Consider the following 22,470-nt stretch of genomic DNA (forward strand, 5'->3'; position numbering starts at 1 on the left):
AATTTAGTGTAAACTATGAAGTTTATTTAAAATAAATTTAAAATAAAAAATATTCGAAAGTGTATAAATAAAAATTAAATATTCATTTCTTATTTTATTATAAAACAATATTTTTCTAAAACTCTTTTAGTTTTAAATTTTTTAAGTTTAAAAATTACCAAAGATTTTCTTGTGCTGTCAAACACTACAAGAAAATCATGAAATAGAAACCAATTTTTAGAGACCAAAATAATTAGTTGCAATAGTAACTAAATTAGAGACCATTTTAAAAACTAAAAAAAAATTGGTTTATTAATTAGTTTCTATTATTGTTAAATAGTTTCTAATTTGGTATCTAATTAGCAACCAAGATTTTAACTACCAATTATTTAGTTTCTAAATTTGGTAGTAAAAATTTTGGTTGCTAATTAGATACCAATTTAGAAACTATTTAACAATAATAGAAACTAATTTAGAAACCAACTTTTTTTTTTAGTTTCTAAAATGGTCTCTAATTTAGTTACTATTGCAACTAATTATTTTGGTCTCTAAAAATTGGTTTCTATTTCTGATTTTCTTGTAGTGAAAATATAACTCCATAGAATGATATAGTTCTATAATTCGATTCAATTTAAGTTTTGATAAATATATCATTTTCTACCTTAAGTTTAAATTCTTTTCCTTCAACTCTCTAATGATTTATTTGGATGGGATGAGAGTGGAAAAGGGAAAAAAAGAAAAAAAGGAGACGAAAAAAAAATAGAAAGTGAAATTGTTTAAATATAAGAGAAGTGAGTACAAAATAAGTGAAAATAGTGAAAAGTTTGTAGATGAAGTGATTAATGTAAGTGGAAAAATAATAAGAATTAAATGTTTAATTTAATCATTACTTAAATATCTTTAGATTTATTTTATTAAGATTAATTTTTAAATAATTAAACTCAACATGTACTTTTATAAATATATATATATATTATTTTATTTTTGAAATAGAGAAAAAATTATGGAAGCAATATTACAATTTAATTTTCAAAATTCGTTTTCCCAGAAAAATTGAATATACATTTAGTTAAAATTATAAAATTTTATATGTCACCACTAAAATTTCATAACACTGTAAGAAAATCATTAAATAAAAACTAATTATAAAAACTATAAATAATTACTTGTTATATTGAATAAATTATGTATTATTTTTTACTAAAAAATTTATTGGTATATAAATTAGGTTCTATTATTGATAAATAGTTTCTAAATTGGTATCTAATTAGCTACAAAGGTTTTAGCTAACAACTTTAGAATCTAAATAATTGATATATGTTTCTATGAGAATTTTTCATAATGTATACATTGATAAGATAATTATATATGTTTAAGATATATGATTGATAATAATACGCGTGAGAGTATGTGTATGATGAGTGTTGAAAATGTGGTATATATGTATGACGTGAAATGTGTATATGTGTGTGTTATAATATTAGTACATGGGATAGTCTCATACCTTATGTGACAATATTAATCATGTTACTTCATTAAGAAAAACGTATATTTTGGCTTAACTAGTTATCCAATCACATAATTTAAGACATTAGGTAGTGAGAAACTAAAAGGAGATTTGTACATTAGGTTTCGATAAGTAAATGCATAAGTTACCCTAACTCAGTAATAGGTGTTAGTTTCAAGTAGAGCATTTCAAGAAAAGTTATGTGATAACTATATTATGAAATGGGATGTGACTATGGATTTTGACATATTATGACAATATTTCAGTTGATCATGTTTACCAGAGATTTTGTTTGAGAATACAATAATGTAACTAGCAATGTGATTTATATTATGTTGATATTAAAATAGTTCATTCGTACATGTATGCTTGTTTATTGGTATAATCGTATTGGGTATAGTAGTGGAGAATCTTGACCAACAATTTTGAAATAAAAAAAATAGAACATAATTTAATATAACTAAAACTATAAAAATCACATATATTTAAAGGACATCCCTTCATTCATTCAAATTCTTGAACTCATCATTAATTCAACCAAAACTAAAATTTTTAAACACTACAAAAAAAATTACTTTTAGCGACCACCAAATTCAGTCGCTAAAATCACTATAATCGGTCGCTAATCATATCTGCGACCGAAACAGTCACCAAATAAAGATGGAAGCGAAAACCCTGGTCGCAAAGCTGTTAGCGACCGAATTATAAAGTGGTCGCTAATTTGCAACCGACATTTCAGTGGCTAAATCGGTCGCAGGAAATTTGGTCACCAAAATTTAGAAACTAAATTAGCCACCAAAAATTCGGTTGCCAAATTTGTCGCAGATAAATTTAGTCACCAAAATTTGAAAACCAAATTAGCAACCGAAATTTCGGTGACTAAATCGGTTGCAGAAAATTTGGTCACAAATTCAAAACCCAAATTAGCTACCCAAATTTCGATGGCTAAATCGGTGGCTGAATTAGAAGATGATAGCGACCACCATTTTCGGTCGCTAAAAAGAAATCTTTTGGTGACTATTTTGGTGGCTAAATGGAGACTTCTACAGCGATAGATTTGATTTTGGTGGCTAAATAGCCACCAAATCAATTTTCGGTGGCTATTTTTATTTGTATTATTAATACCTATTTAAAATGGGATTTTGACCATTTTATAAAAATATTCAGACCTGCATATAGAGATACTAAAAATTCAATCAAACTAAATTGTAATGAACTTCAAATACATAGTTTAAGAAGAAGTAGTGCTCAAATTAAAGGTAAATCATACTACACAACTAAAACTGTTGAAAACTAGTTAAAAGAGTCAAATCTATGATATAATTCAACATATAACTAATCTTCTTCTGAACTGTCATCTCTACTCTGGTCTCCTTTATGATGTCCACTGGTAGTAGGATCTGAAGAGCTTGATGCGGGATTATTCATTTGAATGTGTTGTAGGATGAGTTGCATCTTCTCATCTTGTTTGCGCATGCGTTCACTTTGCTCTTCATGAGTTTTCATCAATAGCTCCATCTTTTCTTCAAGTGTCCGCTCCTTGACACGTTTTGTCATAAGTTCATCATTTAGCTTTTGAATAATCTCACGCATTTCTTCTATTTGATGGACTACTGGAGCTTGACTTGCAGCAGAGTGAGCACTTGTTGAACTATTAAACCTTTTGCTCAATACACCAAGACCATAGACATTCCCTTTTTTATTTCCACTTCCAACAACATCGATGTATATTTCATTGTCATCAATAGAGGCAACATGAGAGTTTTGCGAAGATGCGCTTTCAAGCATTTGCTGTTGTTGGGCTTCTTCTCGACGTTTCTTATATTTCTCCTGAAAATGAAGTCAAATTGATTATTGCGAAGAAAACATATAGTAAAAATTAAACCATAACAAATTTTAAACATACCGCAAGGTCGCGAGTCTTGTCATTGACCCATTGTCCAGTCTTCAATTTCTTTGTTCTTTCTACAACCTCCCAAGCAGTTGGTTGTCGTTCAAGCTCTTTAGTCTACATAAATTCAATAAAAAAGATATCATAGATTGTATTTAAATTAAATATAGAAAGAGAAGAAATATAATAATATTACCATTTTCTCAAAGTGAGTTGCGGTAGATATGGAACCACCACAGTAGGCTGAGGCTCCCTTCTCAACAGCCCGATTCGCCTTGGCAATAGCACTCTTGTTCTGGAATTCTGTAGAACTCCAATGCTGGTCCAAGGTTGCTCGAACAAGTTGTGGAATCCAGGTCCCCTTATCTTGACCATGCCTAACTTTACTCATAGCATTTTTAAAGATACGGGAGGCTTTTGTATCAAAAATGGATCTAATGAGTTGGTCTTGTTCCATATCCCACCTATACTCTTTCTGCATGTAAAATAAATTAGAAAAAAAACATTGTAGAAAAATAAAATATCATTTTAAATGTAATCATAACTCAAATTACCTTGAACTCTCCAAACCATCTATCTCTAAGCTCAAGACGAACCTTCTTCCAAGTGGGACTGGGTTCATCATATTTTTGCTTGATGATTCGTGAGATTACATTGGAAGGTCCATTTGCAGGTGAAAAACTATGTTTAAAATATATTGTCAAAATGATATATGAAAATTAGATCATATTTACGAATTACAATTAGATTAAAATATACTTACTCTCCTCTTTCTGCATGAAGCCAGGGTCTTTGATAAACTACATTGCCAGACTCATTGTCAGGTGTAAGAGAGTCTTGTATCGGTGAAGGTTGATTCATAGTTGGCTTTGTAGAAAAGGTAGTAGGATTTGATTCTCCTACATGATGTTCAATATCTTGTCCGTGAAGTGTAGGAAGTGGGGCGGCTCCTTCATAAATAGGATGTGTAGACTCCATAGTTGTTGGAAGAACAAATGAAGGGGGAATGTTGGTATTGGGTAAAGATATATCATCAACACGAACACCTCGACCACCACGATTAGGTGGTCTACGACCACCACCTCTACCCCTTGGTGTCATCTGCAAGTAAAAAATATTACATATATAAGATGTAATTAATACAATAATCAAAGTGGATCAATCAATTTTGAATAAACAAATAAAGTAATCATGATCAAAAGACTCAAACCTGATTGTGTTTTCTACAACCAAATATGTCAACCAAATATGTCAGTCATCTTCCCTGTTATTCACTACAATTATGGGAAACCACAATAAAAGTAATGTTAAACATAATTTGGACAAGGTATACAATCAATTTTAATGCATGAATTACCGAAGAGGTATCTGTGTCACTGAAATCACTCTCAATGTTATCCTCACTTGAAATGTATTCCTCCTCGTATTGTTCATCTATGTTTGTTTCATTTAGTAATTGTATATCTACTTCTTCTCCCCCCCCATCAACATCAGCAAGAGAATCATGAATGAATTCTGGATCAACATGTAGCACTACTTCAAGTTGTAGAAGCTCATCATCTTGGTATGGAGTGTCATGCTCAACCTCGCTTACTGTGTTATCAATGATTCTAATACGAGCTTTTGTTTGAATTACTCCCAACCAACCTTGATGTCCCTCTGGATATTTGGTGTAATAAACTTGCTCTGCCTGTTGGGCAAATATGAATGGATCATATGCTTTATTATATCTCCGTGATTCTTTTACTTGAACGATCCCATAGTTCTTATCTACTTTGGTTCCTATATTAGGAGTATTATCAAACCATTCACACTGGAAGAGAACTACATTCATTATTGGAAAGCCAGTATACTCCAATTGAATAATATTAGACAATATTCCATAAAAATCTGACTCTGATTGACCATTGGCTCCTCGTACATAAACACCATAGTTAGTGGAATTCATGCCTTCACTCCAAAGAACAGTGTGAAATTTGTATCCATTGATAACATAAATAGACCATGATTGAACTTTTCTCTTAGGACCCCATGCTAAGTTAACCAATAATGGATCTTCAATATTATTTTCTGGATTTAGAACCTAAACAAAAGATTATAAAATTACACAATGTTTATCTAAAATTAAAATTTGTATAAAAGGCAAATTAAAAACTTACACATTGTTTGAACCATGTAGCAAAATAGGATGAAATGTATTGGCCAATTTGAGCTTCTGAAGCAGTAGGACTAATCTCTCTTAAATATTCAACATAAATACTGCAACAAAGAAATTGATTATTCAAACCTCATGCAACATAATTAACTTTCTTTTCAAATGAGTGAACATTGTCTTACTCAAAGTATGGTTGAACCTCTTCACAGTTTTGAAGAACATACAATTGGGCAGCATCAAAGTCTTTTTGATTTAGATAATATGTCATGCATTTTCCGATTTCTCTTCCTGGATAATTGAAAATTGAAATAGGAGGAGCACGTGAAGAACCCTCGCCTACTTCAAGATTACGAGGGATCCTAGTCCTTCTTGTTTCAACATGATCAAGATAATAAAATGAGGCAAATGTAGATGTTTCCTCCACCAAGTAAGCTTCACAAATAGAGCCTTCCACCCTCGCTTTATTTTTTACTTTTTTTTTTAGGGAGTGTAAGAACCTAAAAATGAATATGGATGTACATAATTTTAAATATTAAATAAATAAACAACAAATATTATAATAGTGATTAGTAATTTTATACCTCTCAAATGGATACATCCAACGATATTGGACTGGACCACCAACTTTTGCCTCGTAAGGTAGATGAATTGGAAGATGTTCCATGGAATCAAAGAAGCTTGGTGGAAATATTTGTTCCAATTTACACAATAACACATGAATATTTTCTTCCATAACTCTTAGGTGTTCAACATTTAGTGTTGTCGAACTTAATTCTCTGAAGAAAAGACTAAGTTCAATAAGAACTTTCCAGATTGATTTTGGTAATGCGTCAAATGCAATTGGAAGCAAACGTTGCATGAACACATGACAATCATGACTTTTCATGCCATGTAACTTGCCTTGATTAAGGTCAACACATCTACCCAAATTGGAAGCATATCCATCTGGAAGCTTCAGTTCTTTAACCCATTTACAAATAAAGACTCTTTGGGATTTCGTAAATGTATATGCTGCTTTTGGTTTGATAAGTTTGCCACCACCAATGTCTTTCAACTCTAGCTCTTTTCGATTGCATATTTGTGCTACATCCAATCGAGCCTTGTTTGTGTCCTTAGTTTTTCCTTTGATATCCATCACAGTGTCAAACACATTCATAAACACATTTCTCTCTGTGTGCATAACATCAATATTGTGACGTAAAAGTTGAGTTTTCCAATATGGCAACCTCCAAAATATACTTTGTTTCTTCCAATTATGTTTAATACCATATTCAGGAATATTTGTTTGTTCTTGTAATTCAGTGCAAACTGGTAAGTGTGCAACCCTATTCCAAATGTCAAGACTAGACAAACGTGGAGGAGGGGGATCAGTCTCAACAAACTTCTTCTTGAATGCCTTTTTATTCTTCCTAAATTGATGATCAGGTGAAAGAAATTGACGATGACAGTCAAAAAAGGATATCTTGTGGCTATGACTAAGATAAAAAGCCTTTGTTCTTTCCATGCATATAGGGCAAGAAAGTCTACCAGAAGTCATCCAACCCGATAACATGCCGTAAGCTGGAAAGTCATTAATTGTCCACATCAAAGCAGCTTTCATCATAAAATTTTGCCTTAGTGACACGTCATAAGTCAATATCCCTTCAGTCCACAAGGTGCATAAGTCATCTATAAGTGGTTGCAAGAACACATCAATCTTATGCTTTGGATTTGAAGGACCTGGAACTAAGATTGTCAAAAACATAAACTCTCTCTTCATGCACATGGAAGGCGGAAGGTTGTATGGGGTTAGGATAACTGGCCAACAAGAATAACTTTTTCCATATTGACCAAAAGGATTAAACCCATCTGCACATAAACCTAATCTGACATTTCTTGGGTTTTGACTAAAATCTGGATGCATTCTATCAAAATTCTTCCAAGCTTCTCCATCAGATGGATGAGACAAAATAGACGGGTCCCTTTGATTCTCACTATGCCATCTCATGTGAGGTGTAGTTGCCATTGAAGAGTATAACCTTCTAAGTCTAGGAATGATGGGAAAGTACCACATTTTCTTAATAGCAATTTTCTTTTCAATTCCCCTCCTAGTGACTGTCTTATAAACCGTCACTAGGAATAGGAATAAACCGTGCATGCACTATGCAAGTAAAAGTGGGATTTTCGTAGATCTTCACTTACTGTTCATTATGAAAGGTTTCTCTTTAGGACAAGGAAGGGTCAAGTGTGGAACGATAGGGCACTTAATTATCAAATCATCAAATAAATACTCCAACAACTTCCTCAAACCATACATGCTGCCCCTTAATTGCTATATATTAACTCATTTCTCTAACACTATAAAGTCAATAGTATTTTATAAAAGAAATATCATAACAGGTAAAATATAAATATAAAAAGTATTGTTAATTAGATTAAAGTAAACTTATAATGATAAATACACTGAGTATAACACTTTAGTAGGAAAGACGTAACATTGATCACACAATATACTAGAAAAAATTGACATTAATGAACCATCAACTGTTTATATAATCACATTATTTCCAACTCAAAATATAATTTTTTTAATATATAATAATGTTTAACTTTCTCACTTAACGTGACTTACTAATATATAGATAAACATCATCCACATATTTCCGACATAGTGCATGACAATGAAATGTAGTCGTGAGTTTTGATTAAAATAAAATTCATGAGTGGAACATATCCATGCTGCAGCCAACGTAAGCATGATCCAATAAGTATATATTATCCCTTCTGCACGTTTTAAAGACACAACAATGAGCTTAGACTGTTCAGAGATATAATAATGATATTTTAAAGTGATTAATTACTAAATGATAATTCAGTTTTTCTATTTGATTTAAGATTTTTTCCCAAATATTGATTTCTATAGGGAAATTAAGACAAGCCATTAAATAAAATAAAAAATGACATTTTAATCCATAATATTTCCAACTTTTCTGTTACTTCAACATTTAAACTTTTATTTGTGAGACCTTAGAAAATTGGGTTTTAAGCTTGTTTTAAACAATTTTTTATAAATAATATGACTCCACTACAGAAGGCTACAAAGGAAACAAAGGGCATGATTATAGGCCACAAAAAAGAGCACTGGAGCACTAAGTACTCTTTACAACTGTTGGAACTGGATGCTTCTGGAAATAGACACATCTAGAAGTTGATGCAGTTGGAGATTTGACACAGCTAATATTGGAGAGATAGTGGTCAACCTGTGACTGGATTAAATTGGGCCTAAACTCTAATTGCTGGGAAGGCCCAAGCTAGACAACTTTAACCTTTCTACTCCTCAATGTAATGACAGAAAAAATGAAGCCCATAAAAGGAGTCAAACGGCCATATCACACATGTAGGGGAATAACAGAGAACTGGGCAGAAACAAGCTTCAAATGCACACTAGAAAGCTTGAAAAAGGTTCAGGCTGCAGACTATTAACCTAAGGTTTCACTACCAAACTCACAAATCCCAGAAGCAACTGGCTTTCAAAAAATTTCAACAATGACTATCACTATATCACCAAATTTCAGTTTCCTCACATAACACACTAGTGATATCATTAGTTTTCTTTGGAATAACCTCATAGCAGCAAAGCCAATATTATGCAAGGCTTGCTGCATAATTTTGTACACTGTAAATTTAGTGATTGAAATATTAGTTATAACTTATATGTATTATTACAAGGTGAGACATATATCTAAAAACTGACAGCAAAATCTGCCCAACCCCACCTTTCCATGTGGTTTGGGTGGAAGGAGCTTGTTGAGTCCATAAGGTAGGCCAACACACATACATTGAAAGAAGATCTTTTACTCGAAACAGAGCAACACAATACAACTACAGTTGAGAACATAAGATTACAACTTATATAAGGTAGACTTGCTCAAAACTACTAAAACCCTAAAACACTGCAAACAATAATTCACCCAAACGGCCTAGAGCATATGCATGCAATGTGAGATCTTAAACAATGAAACTAATAAGTAATAACGCTCATTAAACAATGAAACTAACAATGAAACATACTAAGAAATCAGAAAGAGGCAGAATTGATGGAAACAAGATTGGTAGAAGGCAAGCTAATCCATTTGGGGAACAAAACTATCAAACATAGAAAAGAGTTAACAAAACTGAGAGGAGAAATATCCTCTGTTCGTACCTCCGCCTCCGCTCACCTCCGCCTCCGCTCACCTCCGCCTCCGCTAACCTCCGCCTCCGCTCACCTTCGCCTCCGCTCACCTCCGCCTCCGCTAACCTCCGCCTCCGCTCACCTCCGCCTCCGACCACCTTGCAGCTTCCTCCCCACCTTTGCTTACACCATGGACCAATTTTGAGTATTTGGTGCCCTAAGCATCTGCAACTTCAAAATAACTTTGAAACTTAAAAAAAAAACAAATCTCCAATTTTATCTAATTATCACATTCTTTTTTACTCCTCTTCATAAATAATATTAAAAAATGTAAAATTAAAAAATAACTATTAAATAAGTATTTAAATATTCATATAATAAATGTGGATATTTTAATCAATTAATTATTTTTCATAATGATACATTTTATAATTTCTAAGGCAGATACGTTAATAATTTTTAATTAAACAAAAATAATTTAGAAACAAGTGATAAAATTGTTATTAATAAAAGAAATTAATAATTAAAAAATTATTTACAATTTAATTTGGAAAATATATTTATTTTTAAAAATTAAAGTTATTTTAAAGAAATCATTTTATTTAAGTTTAATTATATAGTGTAATCTATTTTTTTTAAAGGATTAATTTTATTAATAATAATATTGTGTTATATAATTTTATTTAGAATTTTTATTTGAGCTGCTATTATAAAAACAATATTTAATAAATTTTATTTAAATTTAAGAAATTACAAATATAATAGACACATATTTTTTAAATAGAAAAAGAAATTAGTAATACAACTAATTATTTTTTAAAGGGATGAGTACGCATTAATATTCAAAGTGTATGTGATCCTTCTATAATTTTTTAAATATAAAAATGAATTATTATTATTACTATTATTATTATTATTAATAGTACTAGTAAAATAAACAATTATATTTAGCGACCAAAAGAAATTCGGTGGCTAAAAAATAAACGTATTTGGTGGCTAATTCAGGGGTAAAAATAAACAATTATATCTAGCGACCGAAGCAAAATCGGTGGCTAAAACATAAATAAATTTGGTGGTTGATTCGGTAGCAAAAATAAACATTTATATTTAGCGACCAAAAGAAAATCGGTGGCTAAAATGTAAGAATATTCGGTGGCTAATTCGGTGGCAGAAAAAAGCAATAAAATTTAGCGATCGAAATAACAGCGGTGGCTAAAAAATAAACATATTCGGTCGCTAATTCGGTTGCAGATATATTTTTCCTAAGTTATTTGAAACAGCCACCACTTTAGCGACCAATGGTTTTGTCACTCTCATGTTCGGTCGCGGATTTGGTCGCAAAACTAACTAACATAATAAATAATTCATTCGGTCGCTATTTCGGTCGTAGATTTGACACTACAGTTATTTGGTGGCTATTTCAGTTGCAAATTGCGACCACTACTTTTCGGTCGCTAAATTCGGTGACTAAATTGTTATTTCCTTGTAGTGAAAACCATAATTATTAAAATGTAAATCTATGATAGATAAATCACACTTAAAAACTAGTTATAAAAAAATATATAATATAAGATTTCATTTTATGTTCCTAAAACACTCCAAGAAAATTTACTTTTGACGAGAGTTATATTTGGAGTTTCTGACAATTTTAACCCCCGTTAAGTACGCTATCCGCGATTTGTTTTTCCTCTGGAAGATCTAGTGTCGCTAACGGATTATCGACGGTTTTTACAAACTCCTGGAAACCCGTGTTATTCCCAGTGGTTTGGAAACCCCTGTTATTCTCGGCGGTTTGGAAACTCCCGTTATTCCTTGGTGGCTGGTGCCTTCATGACCGAATTTCTTTATTGAATTTTGGATGGAGTTTGCGGAAGCTCAATGGAAGTGGCGGACAAGGATGGCTCCAATGGAGCTATGGTTTCCTTGAAGGTGCATGATAGGTAGGAAAAGTGATTGGTTGGCCATATCACTTGGAGAAGGTGAAAAAGAAGATTAAGAAGTTTATCCTAGAAAGGCAAGAGAAGAGAGTGAGATGGCTAGCAATCTTGGCAGCAATTCACTCATTCATTAATCTTGAAAATTCACGAGTCAAGCACCCCTTTATATAGGTTTAGAGGTTCGACCATTCATTACAAAAATAGGTGAGAAAATTAAATGGGTTTGAAAATGGTGCCTAAAATGACCTCACAAGACAAGCATGACAAGGTGTGCTCCATGGGACTCTTTTAGGTCTAAATGATCGACCTAGGTCAATTAAGAGGTTTCTAAAAACCCTAATTTAACTAAGGTTAGTTTTTAGATGTCTAAATCCAACCCTAATTACAATTAAGAAAATTACAAGTAAAGTTCATATTCTACTTTTGACAAAAATAAATTCTACTCTACACTAGGTTTATGGCATTTTTGAACATGTATAGGAAAGTTTCTCTGCCATCAGTAGCAGAGTCCCAGTCTTCTTGAATCGTCCTTTCCATTGACCTAGTTGTTAGATCTGAACTTGGGCTTGAGCTTGGCCTTCTTCCATCATCCCTTCCCTCTTGAAGAGGATTTGTCCTCAAATCACATGTTTTTGCCTCTTCATCTTCACTACCTGTAAAAGGTGTTAGTTCCATAACAGTAAAGATAGTATGTACTCCATATTCCTGGGGCATGTCTAGTTGATATGCATTATTATTGATTCTTTTAAAGACTTGGAAAGGACCATCTCCCGGAGGACTAAGCTTAGATTTCCTCTGATTAGGAAATCTATCTTTTCTAAGGTGAAGCCAAACCCAGTCTCCCTCTTTAAAAATCATCTCTCTCTTCCCCATATTGCTATATTTCATATATTTGTTTGTTTGTTGTTGTATTTGATTTTTAATCCTCTCATGCATTTTCTTTACAAATTCGGTTTTTGTTACTCCTTCCTTATGCACAAATTCTTATGGATTAGGTAGAGGTAACAAATCCAAAGGAGTAAGAGGATTAAATACATACACAGCCTCAACTGGAGAATAGTAGTTTTATGAACTACTCTATTATATGCAAACTCAATATGAGGAAGGTACTCATCCCAAGATTTGTGGTTTCCTTTCATGACTGACCTAAGCATAGTGGAAAAAGATCTATTTACAACTTCAGTTTGTCCATCCGTTTGGGGATGACAAGAATTTGATAAGTTCAACTTAGTTCCTAGCCTTTCCCAAAGAGTTCTCTAGAAATGGCCCACAAATTTAGGATCTCTATCCGAAACTATGGTCTTAGCCAAACCATGTAATCTTACAATTTCTCTAAAGAAGAGCCTAGAGATGTTGTTAGCATCATCCACTTTATGGCAGGGTATAAAATGAGTCATCTTGCTAAACCTATCCACTACCAAAAAAATGGAATAAAAACCTCTTTGTGTCCTAGGGAGTCCTAATATGAAATCCATGCTTATATCTTCCAAAGGAGAACTTGCAAAAGGTAAAGGAGTGTAGAGTCCATGAGGAATTGTCTTAGACTTAACTTTTAAACATGAAATGCAACTATCACAATGTCTTTGAACATCTTTCCTCATGTGTGGCCAAAATTTGTCCTTTTAAAAGCTAAAGAGTTTTATCAACTCCAAAATGGCCCACGAGTCCTCCTTCATGTGATTATTTTACAAGGAGTTTTCTATTTGTTCCTTGGGGTATGCAAAGTTTACCTTCTTTAAATAAGTACCCCTTAGAAACATAAAAACCTCCTTGTGCTATATGTTGGCACTTTGCAAAAGTGGGTGCAAAATCCCGATCTTCTTTATAAAGTTCATGTATGTTTTCAAAACCCCACATAACTTTCCTTTCTCTCTCTCTCAATCTCTATAAGTCTCTCCCTTCTCTATTCATTTCTCATTTCATAGCTCATACCTCATCTATTGTAGAATTTGATTGTACCACGTTGTAGCTGAGGAGTTAAGGAACATTTCTACTCGAACATATTCTCAAATAGGGTAAGTTCATTTTTGCTCTAAAGATCCTTTATTATATGTTTTTCTTTAGGATTTAGCCATCAATCTTGATGGGGTCAGTTGAGAAAAGTAACCCTGACAACATATTCTACTATTTATTGAATGTTTGTTCTGTTTGGATAACTTGCATTAGGCCCTTAAATCTTGAAGCTTATCCAGTCTGAGAGGATAAAATTCTAGAGGTGCTTGGAAAGCAAGCAATTAAGGTAAGGGAAGTTAACTATAATTTTTAATAGCACCCTAGGCTAGAAGATCTGGATGTGGAGGGAACGTGGTCCCAATATTCAATTTATCTTGCAGAGATGTTGCTTGTTTATATATTGTTTAAACTTGTAAAAATATTATATTTTTTAATATTTAAGTTTTGTTTGTTATGTTAAATAGGACTTTTAATGTTGTAGATTACGTTTTGAATGGTATTGTATGATGAAAATTGTATGGAATTGAAGTCATACATTTGGGATAATATATGGAGTAATGTTTGTTTGTGTATTAAGCATTGATGCATATGTGGTAACAGAGATCCTCAAGCTTCACTGAAGATCTAAGTCACATAGACTAAGTTATCAAGTGGTGAGAAGCTAACGGGAGAGCTCATGCACACCGTCACATATGAGATGCATGACTTAGGTTGTATTGAACTTACCCTAATCCTTTTTCTTTGATTTGTTGGTTATCTAAGTCTTGGGTATTGGATCAGGTGTTAGTCTCTAGTAGGATTTACTTAATATCGGTCTTCCGAAAGACGTCAGTTGTTATTCTGTTTGTTGAACATCCTGGATGTATATATCCATGTTGGAATTTGAAGAAGATTGAGTAAAAGAAAAATTGATCCATGTAATTTGGTTTGCTCTTTTGATTGAATTGTGTATATTATAAAATTTTATTTTCACTAGCTTACCTTTGTTTTTCTTGTTGTGTTGTGAACTGCAATGATGGTAATATGTACACCAGGAGATGATCATAAAAGTGTCAGAGGTTCTGGAGAGTTATAAGATATGATTTTGAATCTTATATTATAAATATTTGTATTTCTATACAAACATATAAAACTTGTATAATAATATAAACATCTAAAGTCCATAAAAAAATCCTTTCAAAAAATATAACACCAATTATAACAATAATAAAAATAATATATTAATTTTTTGGCCATTTAATATTTTATAAAAATACATTAATTGTTTTATAATTTATATTACTTTATTATTTAATATAGCCTACGGTTTCTAGTTTTAACTTTGAAAAATTATAATTGAACAATCAATAAATTCGTACGGCAATATGTTAATGAATCTAATGTCGGTCTAACTTTCGAACATGAAATATAACATTAAATACCGAAATACTTCTCCTCGTATATTTATTTTTAGATTATGACATTTTTGTTGCCTGTATGTTAATAATTTTTTTTATTAAATACTTATTCTACAAAATAATATTAAATAAGATTAACTTATAAAATTAATTATGCGACAAAAAAAATTAAAATACATAAGTGTTTCCCTTCTCTTTTTTCACAACTCAAACAAATATAATGCCATTTTTTCAATTAGAACAATATTAATAGCATACATTTCACTTCGCACTTAATTAGTTATTATCTCTTAAATTTGTAATCTGAGGTGTCCTAATATCAAAAGTAAAATAATCCCTTATTTATTTAAGATTAATCTTTCATAAAATAATATTATTTTCTACATGCAAACTAACAATCGAGCATCTAACCATATATTTAAGAAACAAGGTTATTCGTCAACCATCTACTACATGTTACCACTCAACCAATTATTTATTCCCCTATGTCCCTTCACCTCTCTTTCTAGCTAACAAACTGTTTGCTAATTTTTTGCATAACTATTGGTCAAACATTATAATTATTAATTAAATTTATTTTGAATAAAAAGTTAAAACAATTCTTATAAACACAAATAAATTCTAATTGCATATTGTGATTAAATCTATAAGTGTATTTTAATTACAATTATTTTATAATAATAATAATAAAGGAATTATATTTATTTGGAACACGCTTAATAAAATGTTGGATTTAATAGTAAAAATGTGTATTCTTGTGAAACATATGTAACACCCAGAAAATAACGTCTAACTATTACAATACAGGTTCTACATATTTCTCTACAAGCTTAGAGTTTTTCAAACCTAATACATGATTAGGACATATAGAAATACAAATATTTACAATATAAGTTTCAAAATCAACATCCTAAAACTCTTCATATCCTCCGATACATGTAAGATCATCTGCTCGTGTACGTAGTACAGTCATCGCAGTTCAAATACAACAAGAAAAGCAAGGGTAAGCAAGTGAAAATAGAATTTTATAATATACCCAATTAAATCAAAAGAGAAAACCAAATTGCATGATCAATTTCTCAAATTATTCAATATTCTTCAAATCCCAACAATAAAATAATCACATAGATCTCACATGGATCAACACATCCAGGATATTCAACAAACAAAATAACATATGACGCCTTCCGGAAACCCGTATTAAATAAGTCCTATCAGATACTAACACATGATCTAAAGATTACCAGCGAATCCAACAGAAAGGATCAGGGTAAGTTCAATACAACCCAAGTTGTGCATCTCATATGTCACGGTGTGCATGAACTCCTACATCAACTTCTCACCACTTGATATCTTAGTGTATGTGACTTAGATCATCAGGAAAGCTCGGAGATCTTTGTTACCACATAGACATCAATACTTAATACACATACAAACATCAGTCCATACATTATCCCAAATGTATGAATTCACTTTCATTCCATTTTCATCATACAATATCATTCAAAACACAATCCACAATATTCAAAATCCTATTTAACATAAAAAACAACACTTAAATACTAAATCATCAGAATCTAATATTTCTACAAGTTTAAATAATATATAAACAACACAATATATAAACACACAACATCCCTGCAAGAGAAATTGAATACTTAGACCACGTCCCCTCCATATCCAGATTTTCTAGCCTAGGGTGCTATTAAAAATTAAATTTAGCTTCCCTCACCTTAATTGCTTGCTTTCCAAGCAACTTCTAGAATTTTATTCCCCACAGTTCGGATAAGCTTCAGTAAGATAGAACAAATAAAACAAAAATTCAGTATATAGTAGAATAAGTTTAGAGGATTAAACTTCTCAACTGACCGCGCCAAGATTGATGACTAAATCCTAAGGAAAAATAGAGAGCAAAGGATCTTTAGAGCAAAACTGAACTTACTCTGTTTGAAAATCTGATTGGGTAGAAATATTCTTTAACTCGCTAGTTACAATGTGGTTCGGTCAGATTCTAAAATAGAAGAGGTATGGAATGAGAAATGAAGAGAGAAAATAGGAGAGACAAAGAGGTAAAAAAGAAAGAGGAAGAAATTGTGGTGCAGGGGGTTCTCTGCTTTTATTACGTTGTAACAACATATAAGTGTGAAGTAAATTAAAGGTGTTAATTAAATTAAATTTATCATTAAAACTTAAATTTATTTAATATATTTTTTTTAGGTGTTTGTATTATAAGAAAATTATTAAATATAAACTAATTTTAAAGATAAAAAATAAATAGTTATTATATATAGATATTATTTTATAAACTTAAAATTTATTTATATTTAACTTCAATTATTATGATTTTAGTTACTAATTACTTTATATTTTTTCTATTGATAAATACTATTTCTTGTGATGTTTTAAATTTATGAGATTCTTACGGGTTTTCAAAGTATACTACAATGATTTGGCTTGAAGAAATAAAATTTGTACCTAAGATAGTGTGGATTAACCAAAATTATATCTTGATGAGGCTAAATACTTGGTCATGATGAGAATTGAATTAGTTTTTAAATTGGATTGGTTGGTCATTTATGTAATTTTATATGAAAATGTAAATTGAATAAAGTTATGTGATTCAATTACTACAAGAAAATCATTAAATAGAGATCAATCTTAGAGACTAAAAATAATAAGTCATATTGTGACTAATTTATAAATTTTATTTATAATATAAACTACTTTAGATACTAATATTTTTTTAGTCTCTAAAATAATATTTAATTTAGTCAATATAATGACTAATTATTTTTTGTCTCTAAAATTTGGTTATATTTAATGATTTTCTTTTAACGAATTATTGGTTTTGATGTGCTTATATAAAATTATAATTTTTTAAGGAAGAATGGTATGTTTTGGATGACCAAATCAATATACTTTGAGAGTGTTAGTATATATATATATATATATATATATATATATATATATATATATATATATATATATATAAAATCAATTAGGTGATGTGTCAATGTATAGAGGATGGGAGGTCTCTAATCCTAGGACTTCTTGTTCAAGCAATATACTATTTTCACTTTAAAAAGGCGACTTTCTAGTCGAATTTGATGTACACGTAGTCTTAAATCCAACAGAGAAGAAGACGGCTATGGTAAATAGTTGCATTCTTATATGCTTCTGAATGATTTTTAAAAGGGAGGACTAATGCATTTAAGAATGCGGCTATTTACCGTAGCCGCCCTTATAAATCTTTGCGCTGCATATAAGAATGCGACTATCGTAAATAATAGTTGTTGTATATGGTTATTTTTTTTAGTACATTTTGTTTAATGTTAATTCTCATCTAAATTGACCTGTTCAATTATAACCCAGCCAGAAAATACATAAATTCAGATAATCAAATTATATATATTAATAAAAATGTATTACAAACACTAATAATATATTTATCTATCTAATTCCTACATTATTCATTTGCTATCCTGGAGTTATAAAAATATGGTCACTCATTCATGAAGAACTACATTACAAAATAAGGTTCACATAAATTAGTGTTAAGATACATATATGTTAAAGAATTATAAAAATAATTTACCATCATGTTACCTCATCCCAATCACTTTCAAGGCCTAGTCTTACAATGGTAACCATCCATTGCATAATGTAATAGTCACGCTCATAGATTCCTGGTTTCCTATTACACTATAATTAAATAAAAAGTAAAAGTTAATATTGATAAACAATGAAAAGAGAAAGACAAAAATTACAAACCTTTAGTGTCATCCACTTCAGATTTTGAAAATTTGAATTGGATTGACCTTTTAGGATGTTATATCCATGCTATGAACTGATTAATACAAAAAAACACGTTAGTAGATGCTTAATTAGTAACATACGGAGTTAAGTTTGTAGTGTACTTACTTATCAATGATATTCTTCAAATGTGTGGATGGTTTCTTATGTAAGGAACAAAACCACATAACAGTTTTATCAACGGTTGATAAGACAAGTAACTGCCAATGACCCCTGTATCATCCATGAAAAGAGTTAGTAAATATTTAAAACATTAAATAGTAATAATTTACGACTTATAATTAAACTTACTCATTAATATAAGGGCATCAATAAATTTGTTTTCCCTCTTTTTCCAAGGTGTTAGTGATGTATGATTGGGTTTTAGTTTTCTTTGTTCCACTGGGATTAGTATATGAGGGATCTAAGAATCCATACACATCTTCATTCCCCTCAGTGATAGAAACTCCATGCAAAAACCTACAAGTTATTAGTTAAAGCATAATTAATAATAATTTAACATAAAGTAAATTGAAATATAGGTAAAGATACTTACATCATAAAAAATTGAATTATATTTATATTGAGCTCTTGATCCCCAACTACAAATTCTAACAAATCTGACATGTATATGTATAGTGGCATGTTAATGTTTATTTCAAAAAATGTATCATCCAAAAAAACTTCCAAAGGGTCTCGACCAATCTCTCTAGCAGCTACAGCTAAGGAAGCTATAGGATCGTCAATCGGAACCTCATGCTTCATTTTCGGACTTGGTTTCTGACAAGGTTTCTACAAAATAAAGAACATTTGTATTAAATTAGATGTAATATATAAATATAAATTAATATAATGACATGAAATTATTACTAGAGGTTCTGGTATAATTCGAATGATTTTTCTAGGCCAGGCTATGAATGTCTGAAATGCATGGACCAAAGTTGTTACCTCATCTGAAGGTAGTGGAACACGAACATCACCTACTCGTACTCTTTTAACTGTTACCTTCGTCGCATCACGGGAGAGAGGAACGTTATGTAAGGTGGTGGCCTCTTGATAAACTTTTCCAATGGCCACCACTTGAGGAAGCATGTTGCCCTCCACCAGTAACGCACATTGGCTCGTCTGGCCAATGATATCCTCCTCTGATGTTGTAAGAGTCGCACAACTCCCCTATGTGCTTTTGGGAGCAAGACTAACAAGCGCCTCAACCGGCTTATCATAAACTTGTTGTGATAGAAACTCATGTCGCAACTCTAACCGCATCCGATCAGCCTCCTTTCTCATCTCCTCCTTTAATTCTTGACATATCTTACTTGTCATTTTTGCTTTGGTCTCTGTGGGGGAGGAGAATGAGTGTCGTGGTGCAACTCCAAAATATAGTTTAATTCCAACCCCTTTTTCCAGCTGCATGAACGCGACCACAGTGCTCAGGTCGTCCATTTGCTTCAATTAGGATATCGCGACGACCTTTAGGGACAAAATTACCTTGGGAGCTTTCCTCAACCAAGGAATCCTACAAGAGACCAAAATCATATAAGTTTTTAATATAATTAATGCTTGCAAAAGAGGATAAAAATAACTTACAAATTTTTCTAAGACTATCTTTGATTGCTCTGAACTAAATGCACCCGACTTTTTAATTCGGGCCATCTTTCACTTTACGTGGCGCAAAGGTGGTGATGGAAGAGAAGTGACCCCTGTATCAATATCAGACCCAAACCCATGTCTGGATTGCTCCTTTTCCACCATTAGTGATTGCTCAAGCTTTCGATACCCCGAACGAGACACTACGTTCAGGATAACATTCTTTAAAACTATCTCTTAAGCTTTCTTCCAATGATCTTATCATAAATGAAATAAACAAAATGAATTAAATAATATTAAGTTATTAATTTTATATAAATAAAAATAGTTAAGTAACTTCACTTACCTTCCAAGCTTCACATTCACGGCTTTGAACAAAAGGACACCATGTCTCTTCATGTTTGTACTTTAAACAAGGATTTTCTCCTTTAAGCTTGCTAAAAATATATTTCGTCGTCAGTGTTAACTTAAACTGACATCATTTAAGTTTGATATTGGATATAATCTTTGATCGAAGCGGTTCCACATTAGGGATTTCAAAATTTGTCTGCAAAATAATATCACCGAATTAAAATTAATCAATGAATATTAAAAAGCATTATATGATAATGATAATAATGTAAAGCTTACCCGAACATCCTCCTAAACCATGTTCCTATCGACCTCTGACACTTCATGCCATGAATTAATCAAAATGGAGGGTCTTTCACGAGAAACAACTCCAAGATAGTTGTTACATGCCTCAACATTAGGATCAGAAGTCACTCTAGTGTTGAAGTTAATGCCAACATGTGTCTTCTCACCAGCAACACATCTCAATGAGAGATGCTTCAATCTAGTAGGTCCTTTGTTGCCTCGTCCAGATCGGGGTTTGATTGGGGACTGATTGTCATCCATATCTGTGTTAAAAAATTAGATAACAAACATTAGTTAATCTGCATCGAAAGAAAATCATATAAAACAAATACAAAAAATTCTAAATGCATATTATCAAAAATATTTCTAAATTTATTACCATAGTCGGTTGTGTAAATTCCTTCATTGTGGTCTTTACGGGTTGCATGTACATCATTAACGACATCGTCATCTTTATTAATTCCCATTGGTGTGAATGAACGGGGGTCACCATTTTCAATATCATTTATGGCTTCCCCTTGTTTTTCCCGTGTAAAACGACATACCAATGTTCTGACGTAGGATCTTTGACGTAGAAAACCTGAGATGCTTGTGGAGCCATTATAGTGGGTCATCTCGATACCTTATCTTTAGAAAGTCCACTTGTGTGAATCCCGATTCATCAATTTTAACCCCACTTTTATTGTCAACCCATTTACACTAGAAAATTGGAACGTAAAACTTAGTATAGTTGATGTAAGTTGATTTTAGGATTGTTCATTTAGGTGAAACTTTATATTTATGATTGAGATTGTTAGACAATTAATAGTGAAAACCTAAGGAAAATTCCCATTGGACATTAACTTAACCAAGTGGTTAAGTAGATGTGAAGGTTCATTTCTCAAAGGCAAAAGGAAAACACAATTATAAGGTGAAGATGATGACAAGATATGGTACGGAATTAAACAATGAAAACAATAACAAAAGGAAATGACCGAATAGAAACAAAGAAGCAAAACAAGAACATATTTATGAATTGAATGGAACGATAATGGAAGGAAAAGATGAAGGAAAAGGAAGTTTATGAGAAATGGAGTTTGAGATGATGAACACGCCACTTGGATGATGAAATGACTCCAAGATAAGTGTTGGAAGCCGCCACTTGAGAGCTCTCAAATTCTCACAAGATAAGACTAAACACTAAGAGGAACAAGCCTCACTAGCATCTCACACAAAATGTGCAGAGTAACTTTTCTCTATTTCATTCAACTTATTAAATACACTAGGTAGGCCTCCTATTTATAGGTGAAGGAGCCTTGGAGAACAAGCTAAAGGGGTAGGATGGGAAAAGAGAAAAAATGGGCAGCCTTAGGGTTTGACTAAGTCAAACCCGCATCCTAGGCTTGTCCTTCTATAAACTAGGTCAAAATGCCTTCCAAATGGACTAGGAACAAGCTAAAATGCTACTCACACCCCCTATTATGCTAAAGGTACCTTATTCTAG

At 31.7% G+C, this 22,470-nt stretch overlaps 2 protein-coding genes across 2 annotated transcripts; both read right to left on the reverse strand.

Annotated features, from left to right (window-relative positions):
* Positions 1 to 2,712: 2,712 nt before the first annotated feature.
* Positions 2,713 to 4,174, reverse strand: LOC137810773 (uncharacterized). Its single transcript, XM_068612194.2, has 5 exons — positions 4,141 to 4,174; positions 3,932 to 4,058; positions 3,574 to 3,852; positions 3,393 to 3,494; positions 2,713 to 3,316 (listed from the first exon to the last, which is right to left on the reverse strand). The coding sequence occupies exons 3-5, from the start codon at positions 3,832 to 3,834 to the stop codon at positions 2,822 to 2,824; spliced, it is 858 nt and encodes a 285-aa protein (XP_068468295.2). The 5' UTR covers positions 3,835 to 3,852; positions 3,932 to 4,058; positions 4,141 to 4,174; the 3' UTR covers positions 2,713 to 2,821.
* On the reverse strand, positions 3,923 to 7,669 carry LOC137809069 (uncharacterized). The gene is made up of 6 exons (XM_090297891.1): positions 6,114 to 7,669; positions 5,715 to 6,029; positions 5,537 to 5,636; positions 4,669 to 5,460; positions 4,141 to 4,478; positions 3,923 to 4,058 (listed from the first exon to the last, which is right to left on the reverse strand). The coding sequence occupies exons 1-6, from the start codon at positions 7,667 to 7,669 to the stop codon at positions 3,923 to 3,925; spliced, it is 3,237 nt and encodes a 1,078-aa protein (XP_090154017.1).
* Between the last annotated feature and the right edge of the window lie 14,801 nt (positions 7,670 to 22,470).

This window comes from Phaseolus vulgaris, chromosome 2 (assembly GCF_051622355.1).
Source record: "Phaseolus vulgaris cultivar YP4 chromosome 2, ASM5162235v1, whole genome shotgun sequence".
Taxonomy (NCBI): Eukaryota; Viridiplantae; Streptophyta; class Magnoliopsida; order Fabales; family Fabaceae; genus Phaseolus; species Phaseolus vulgaris.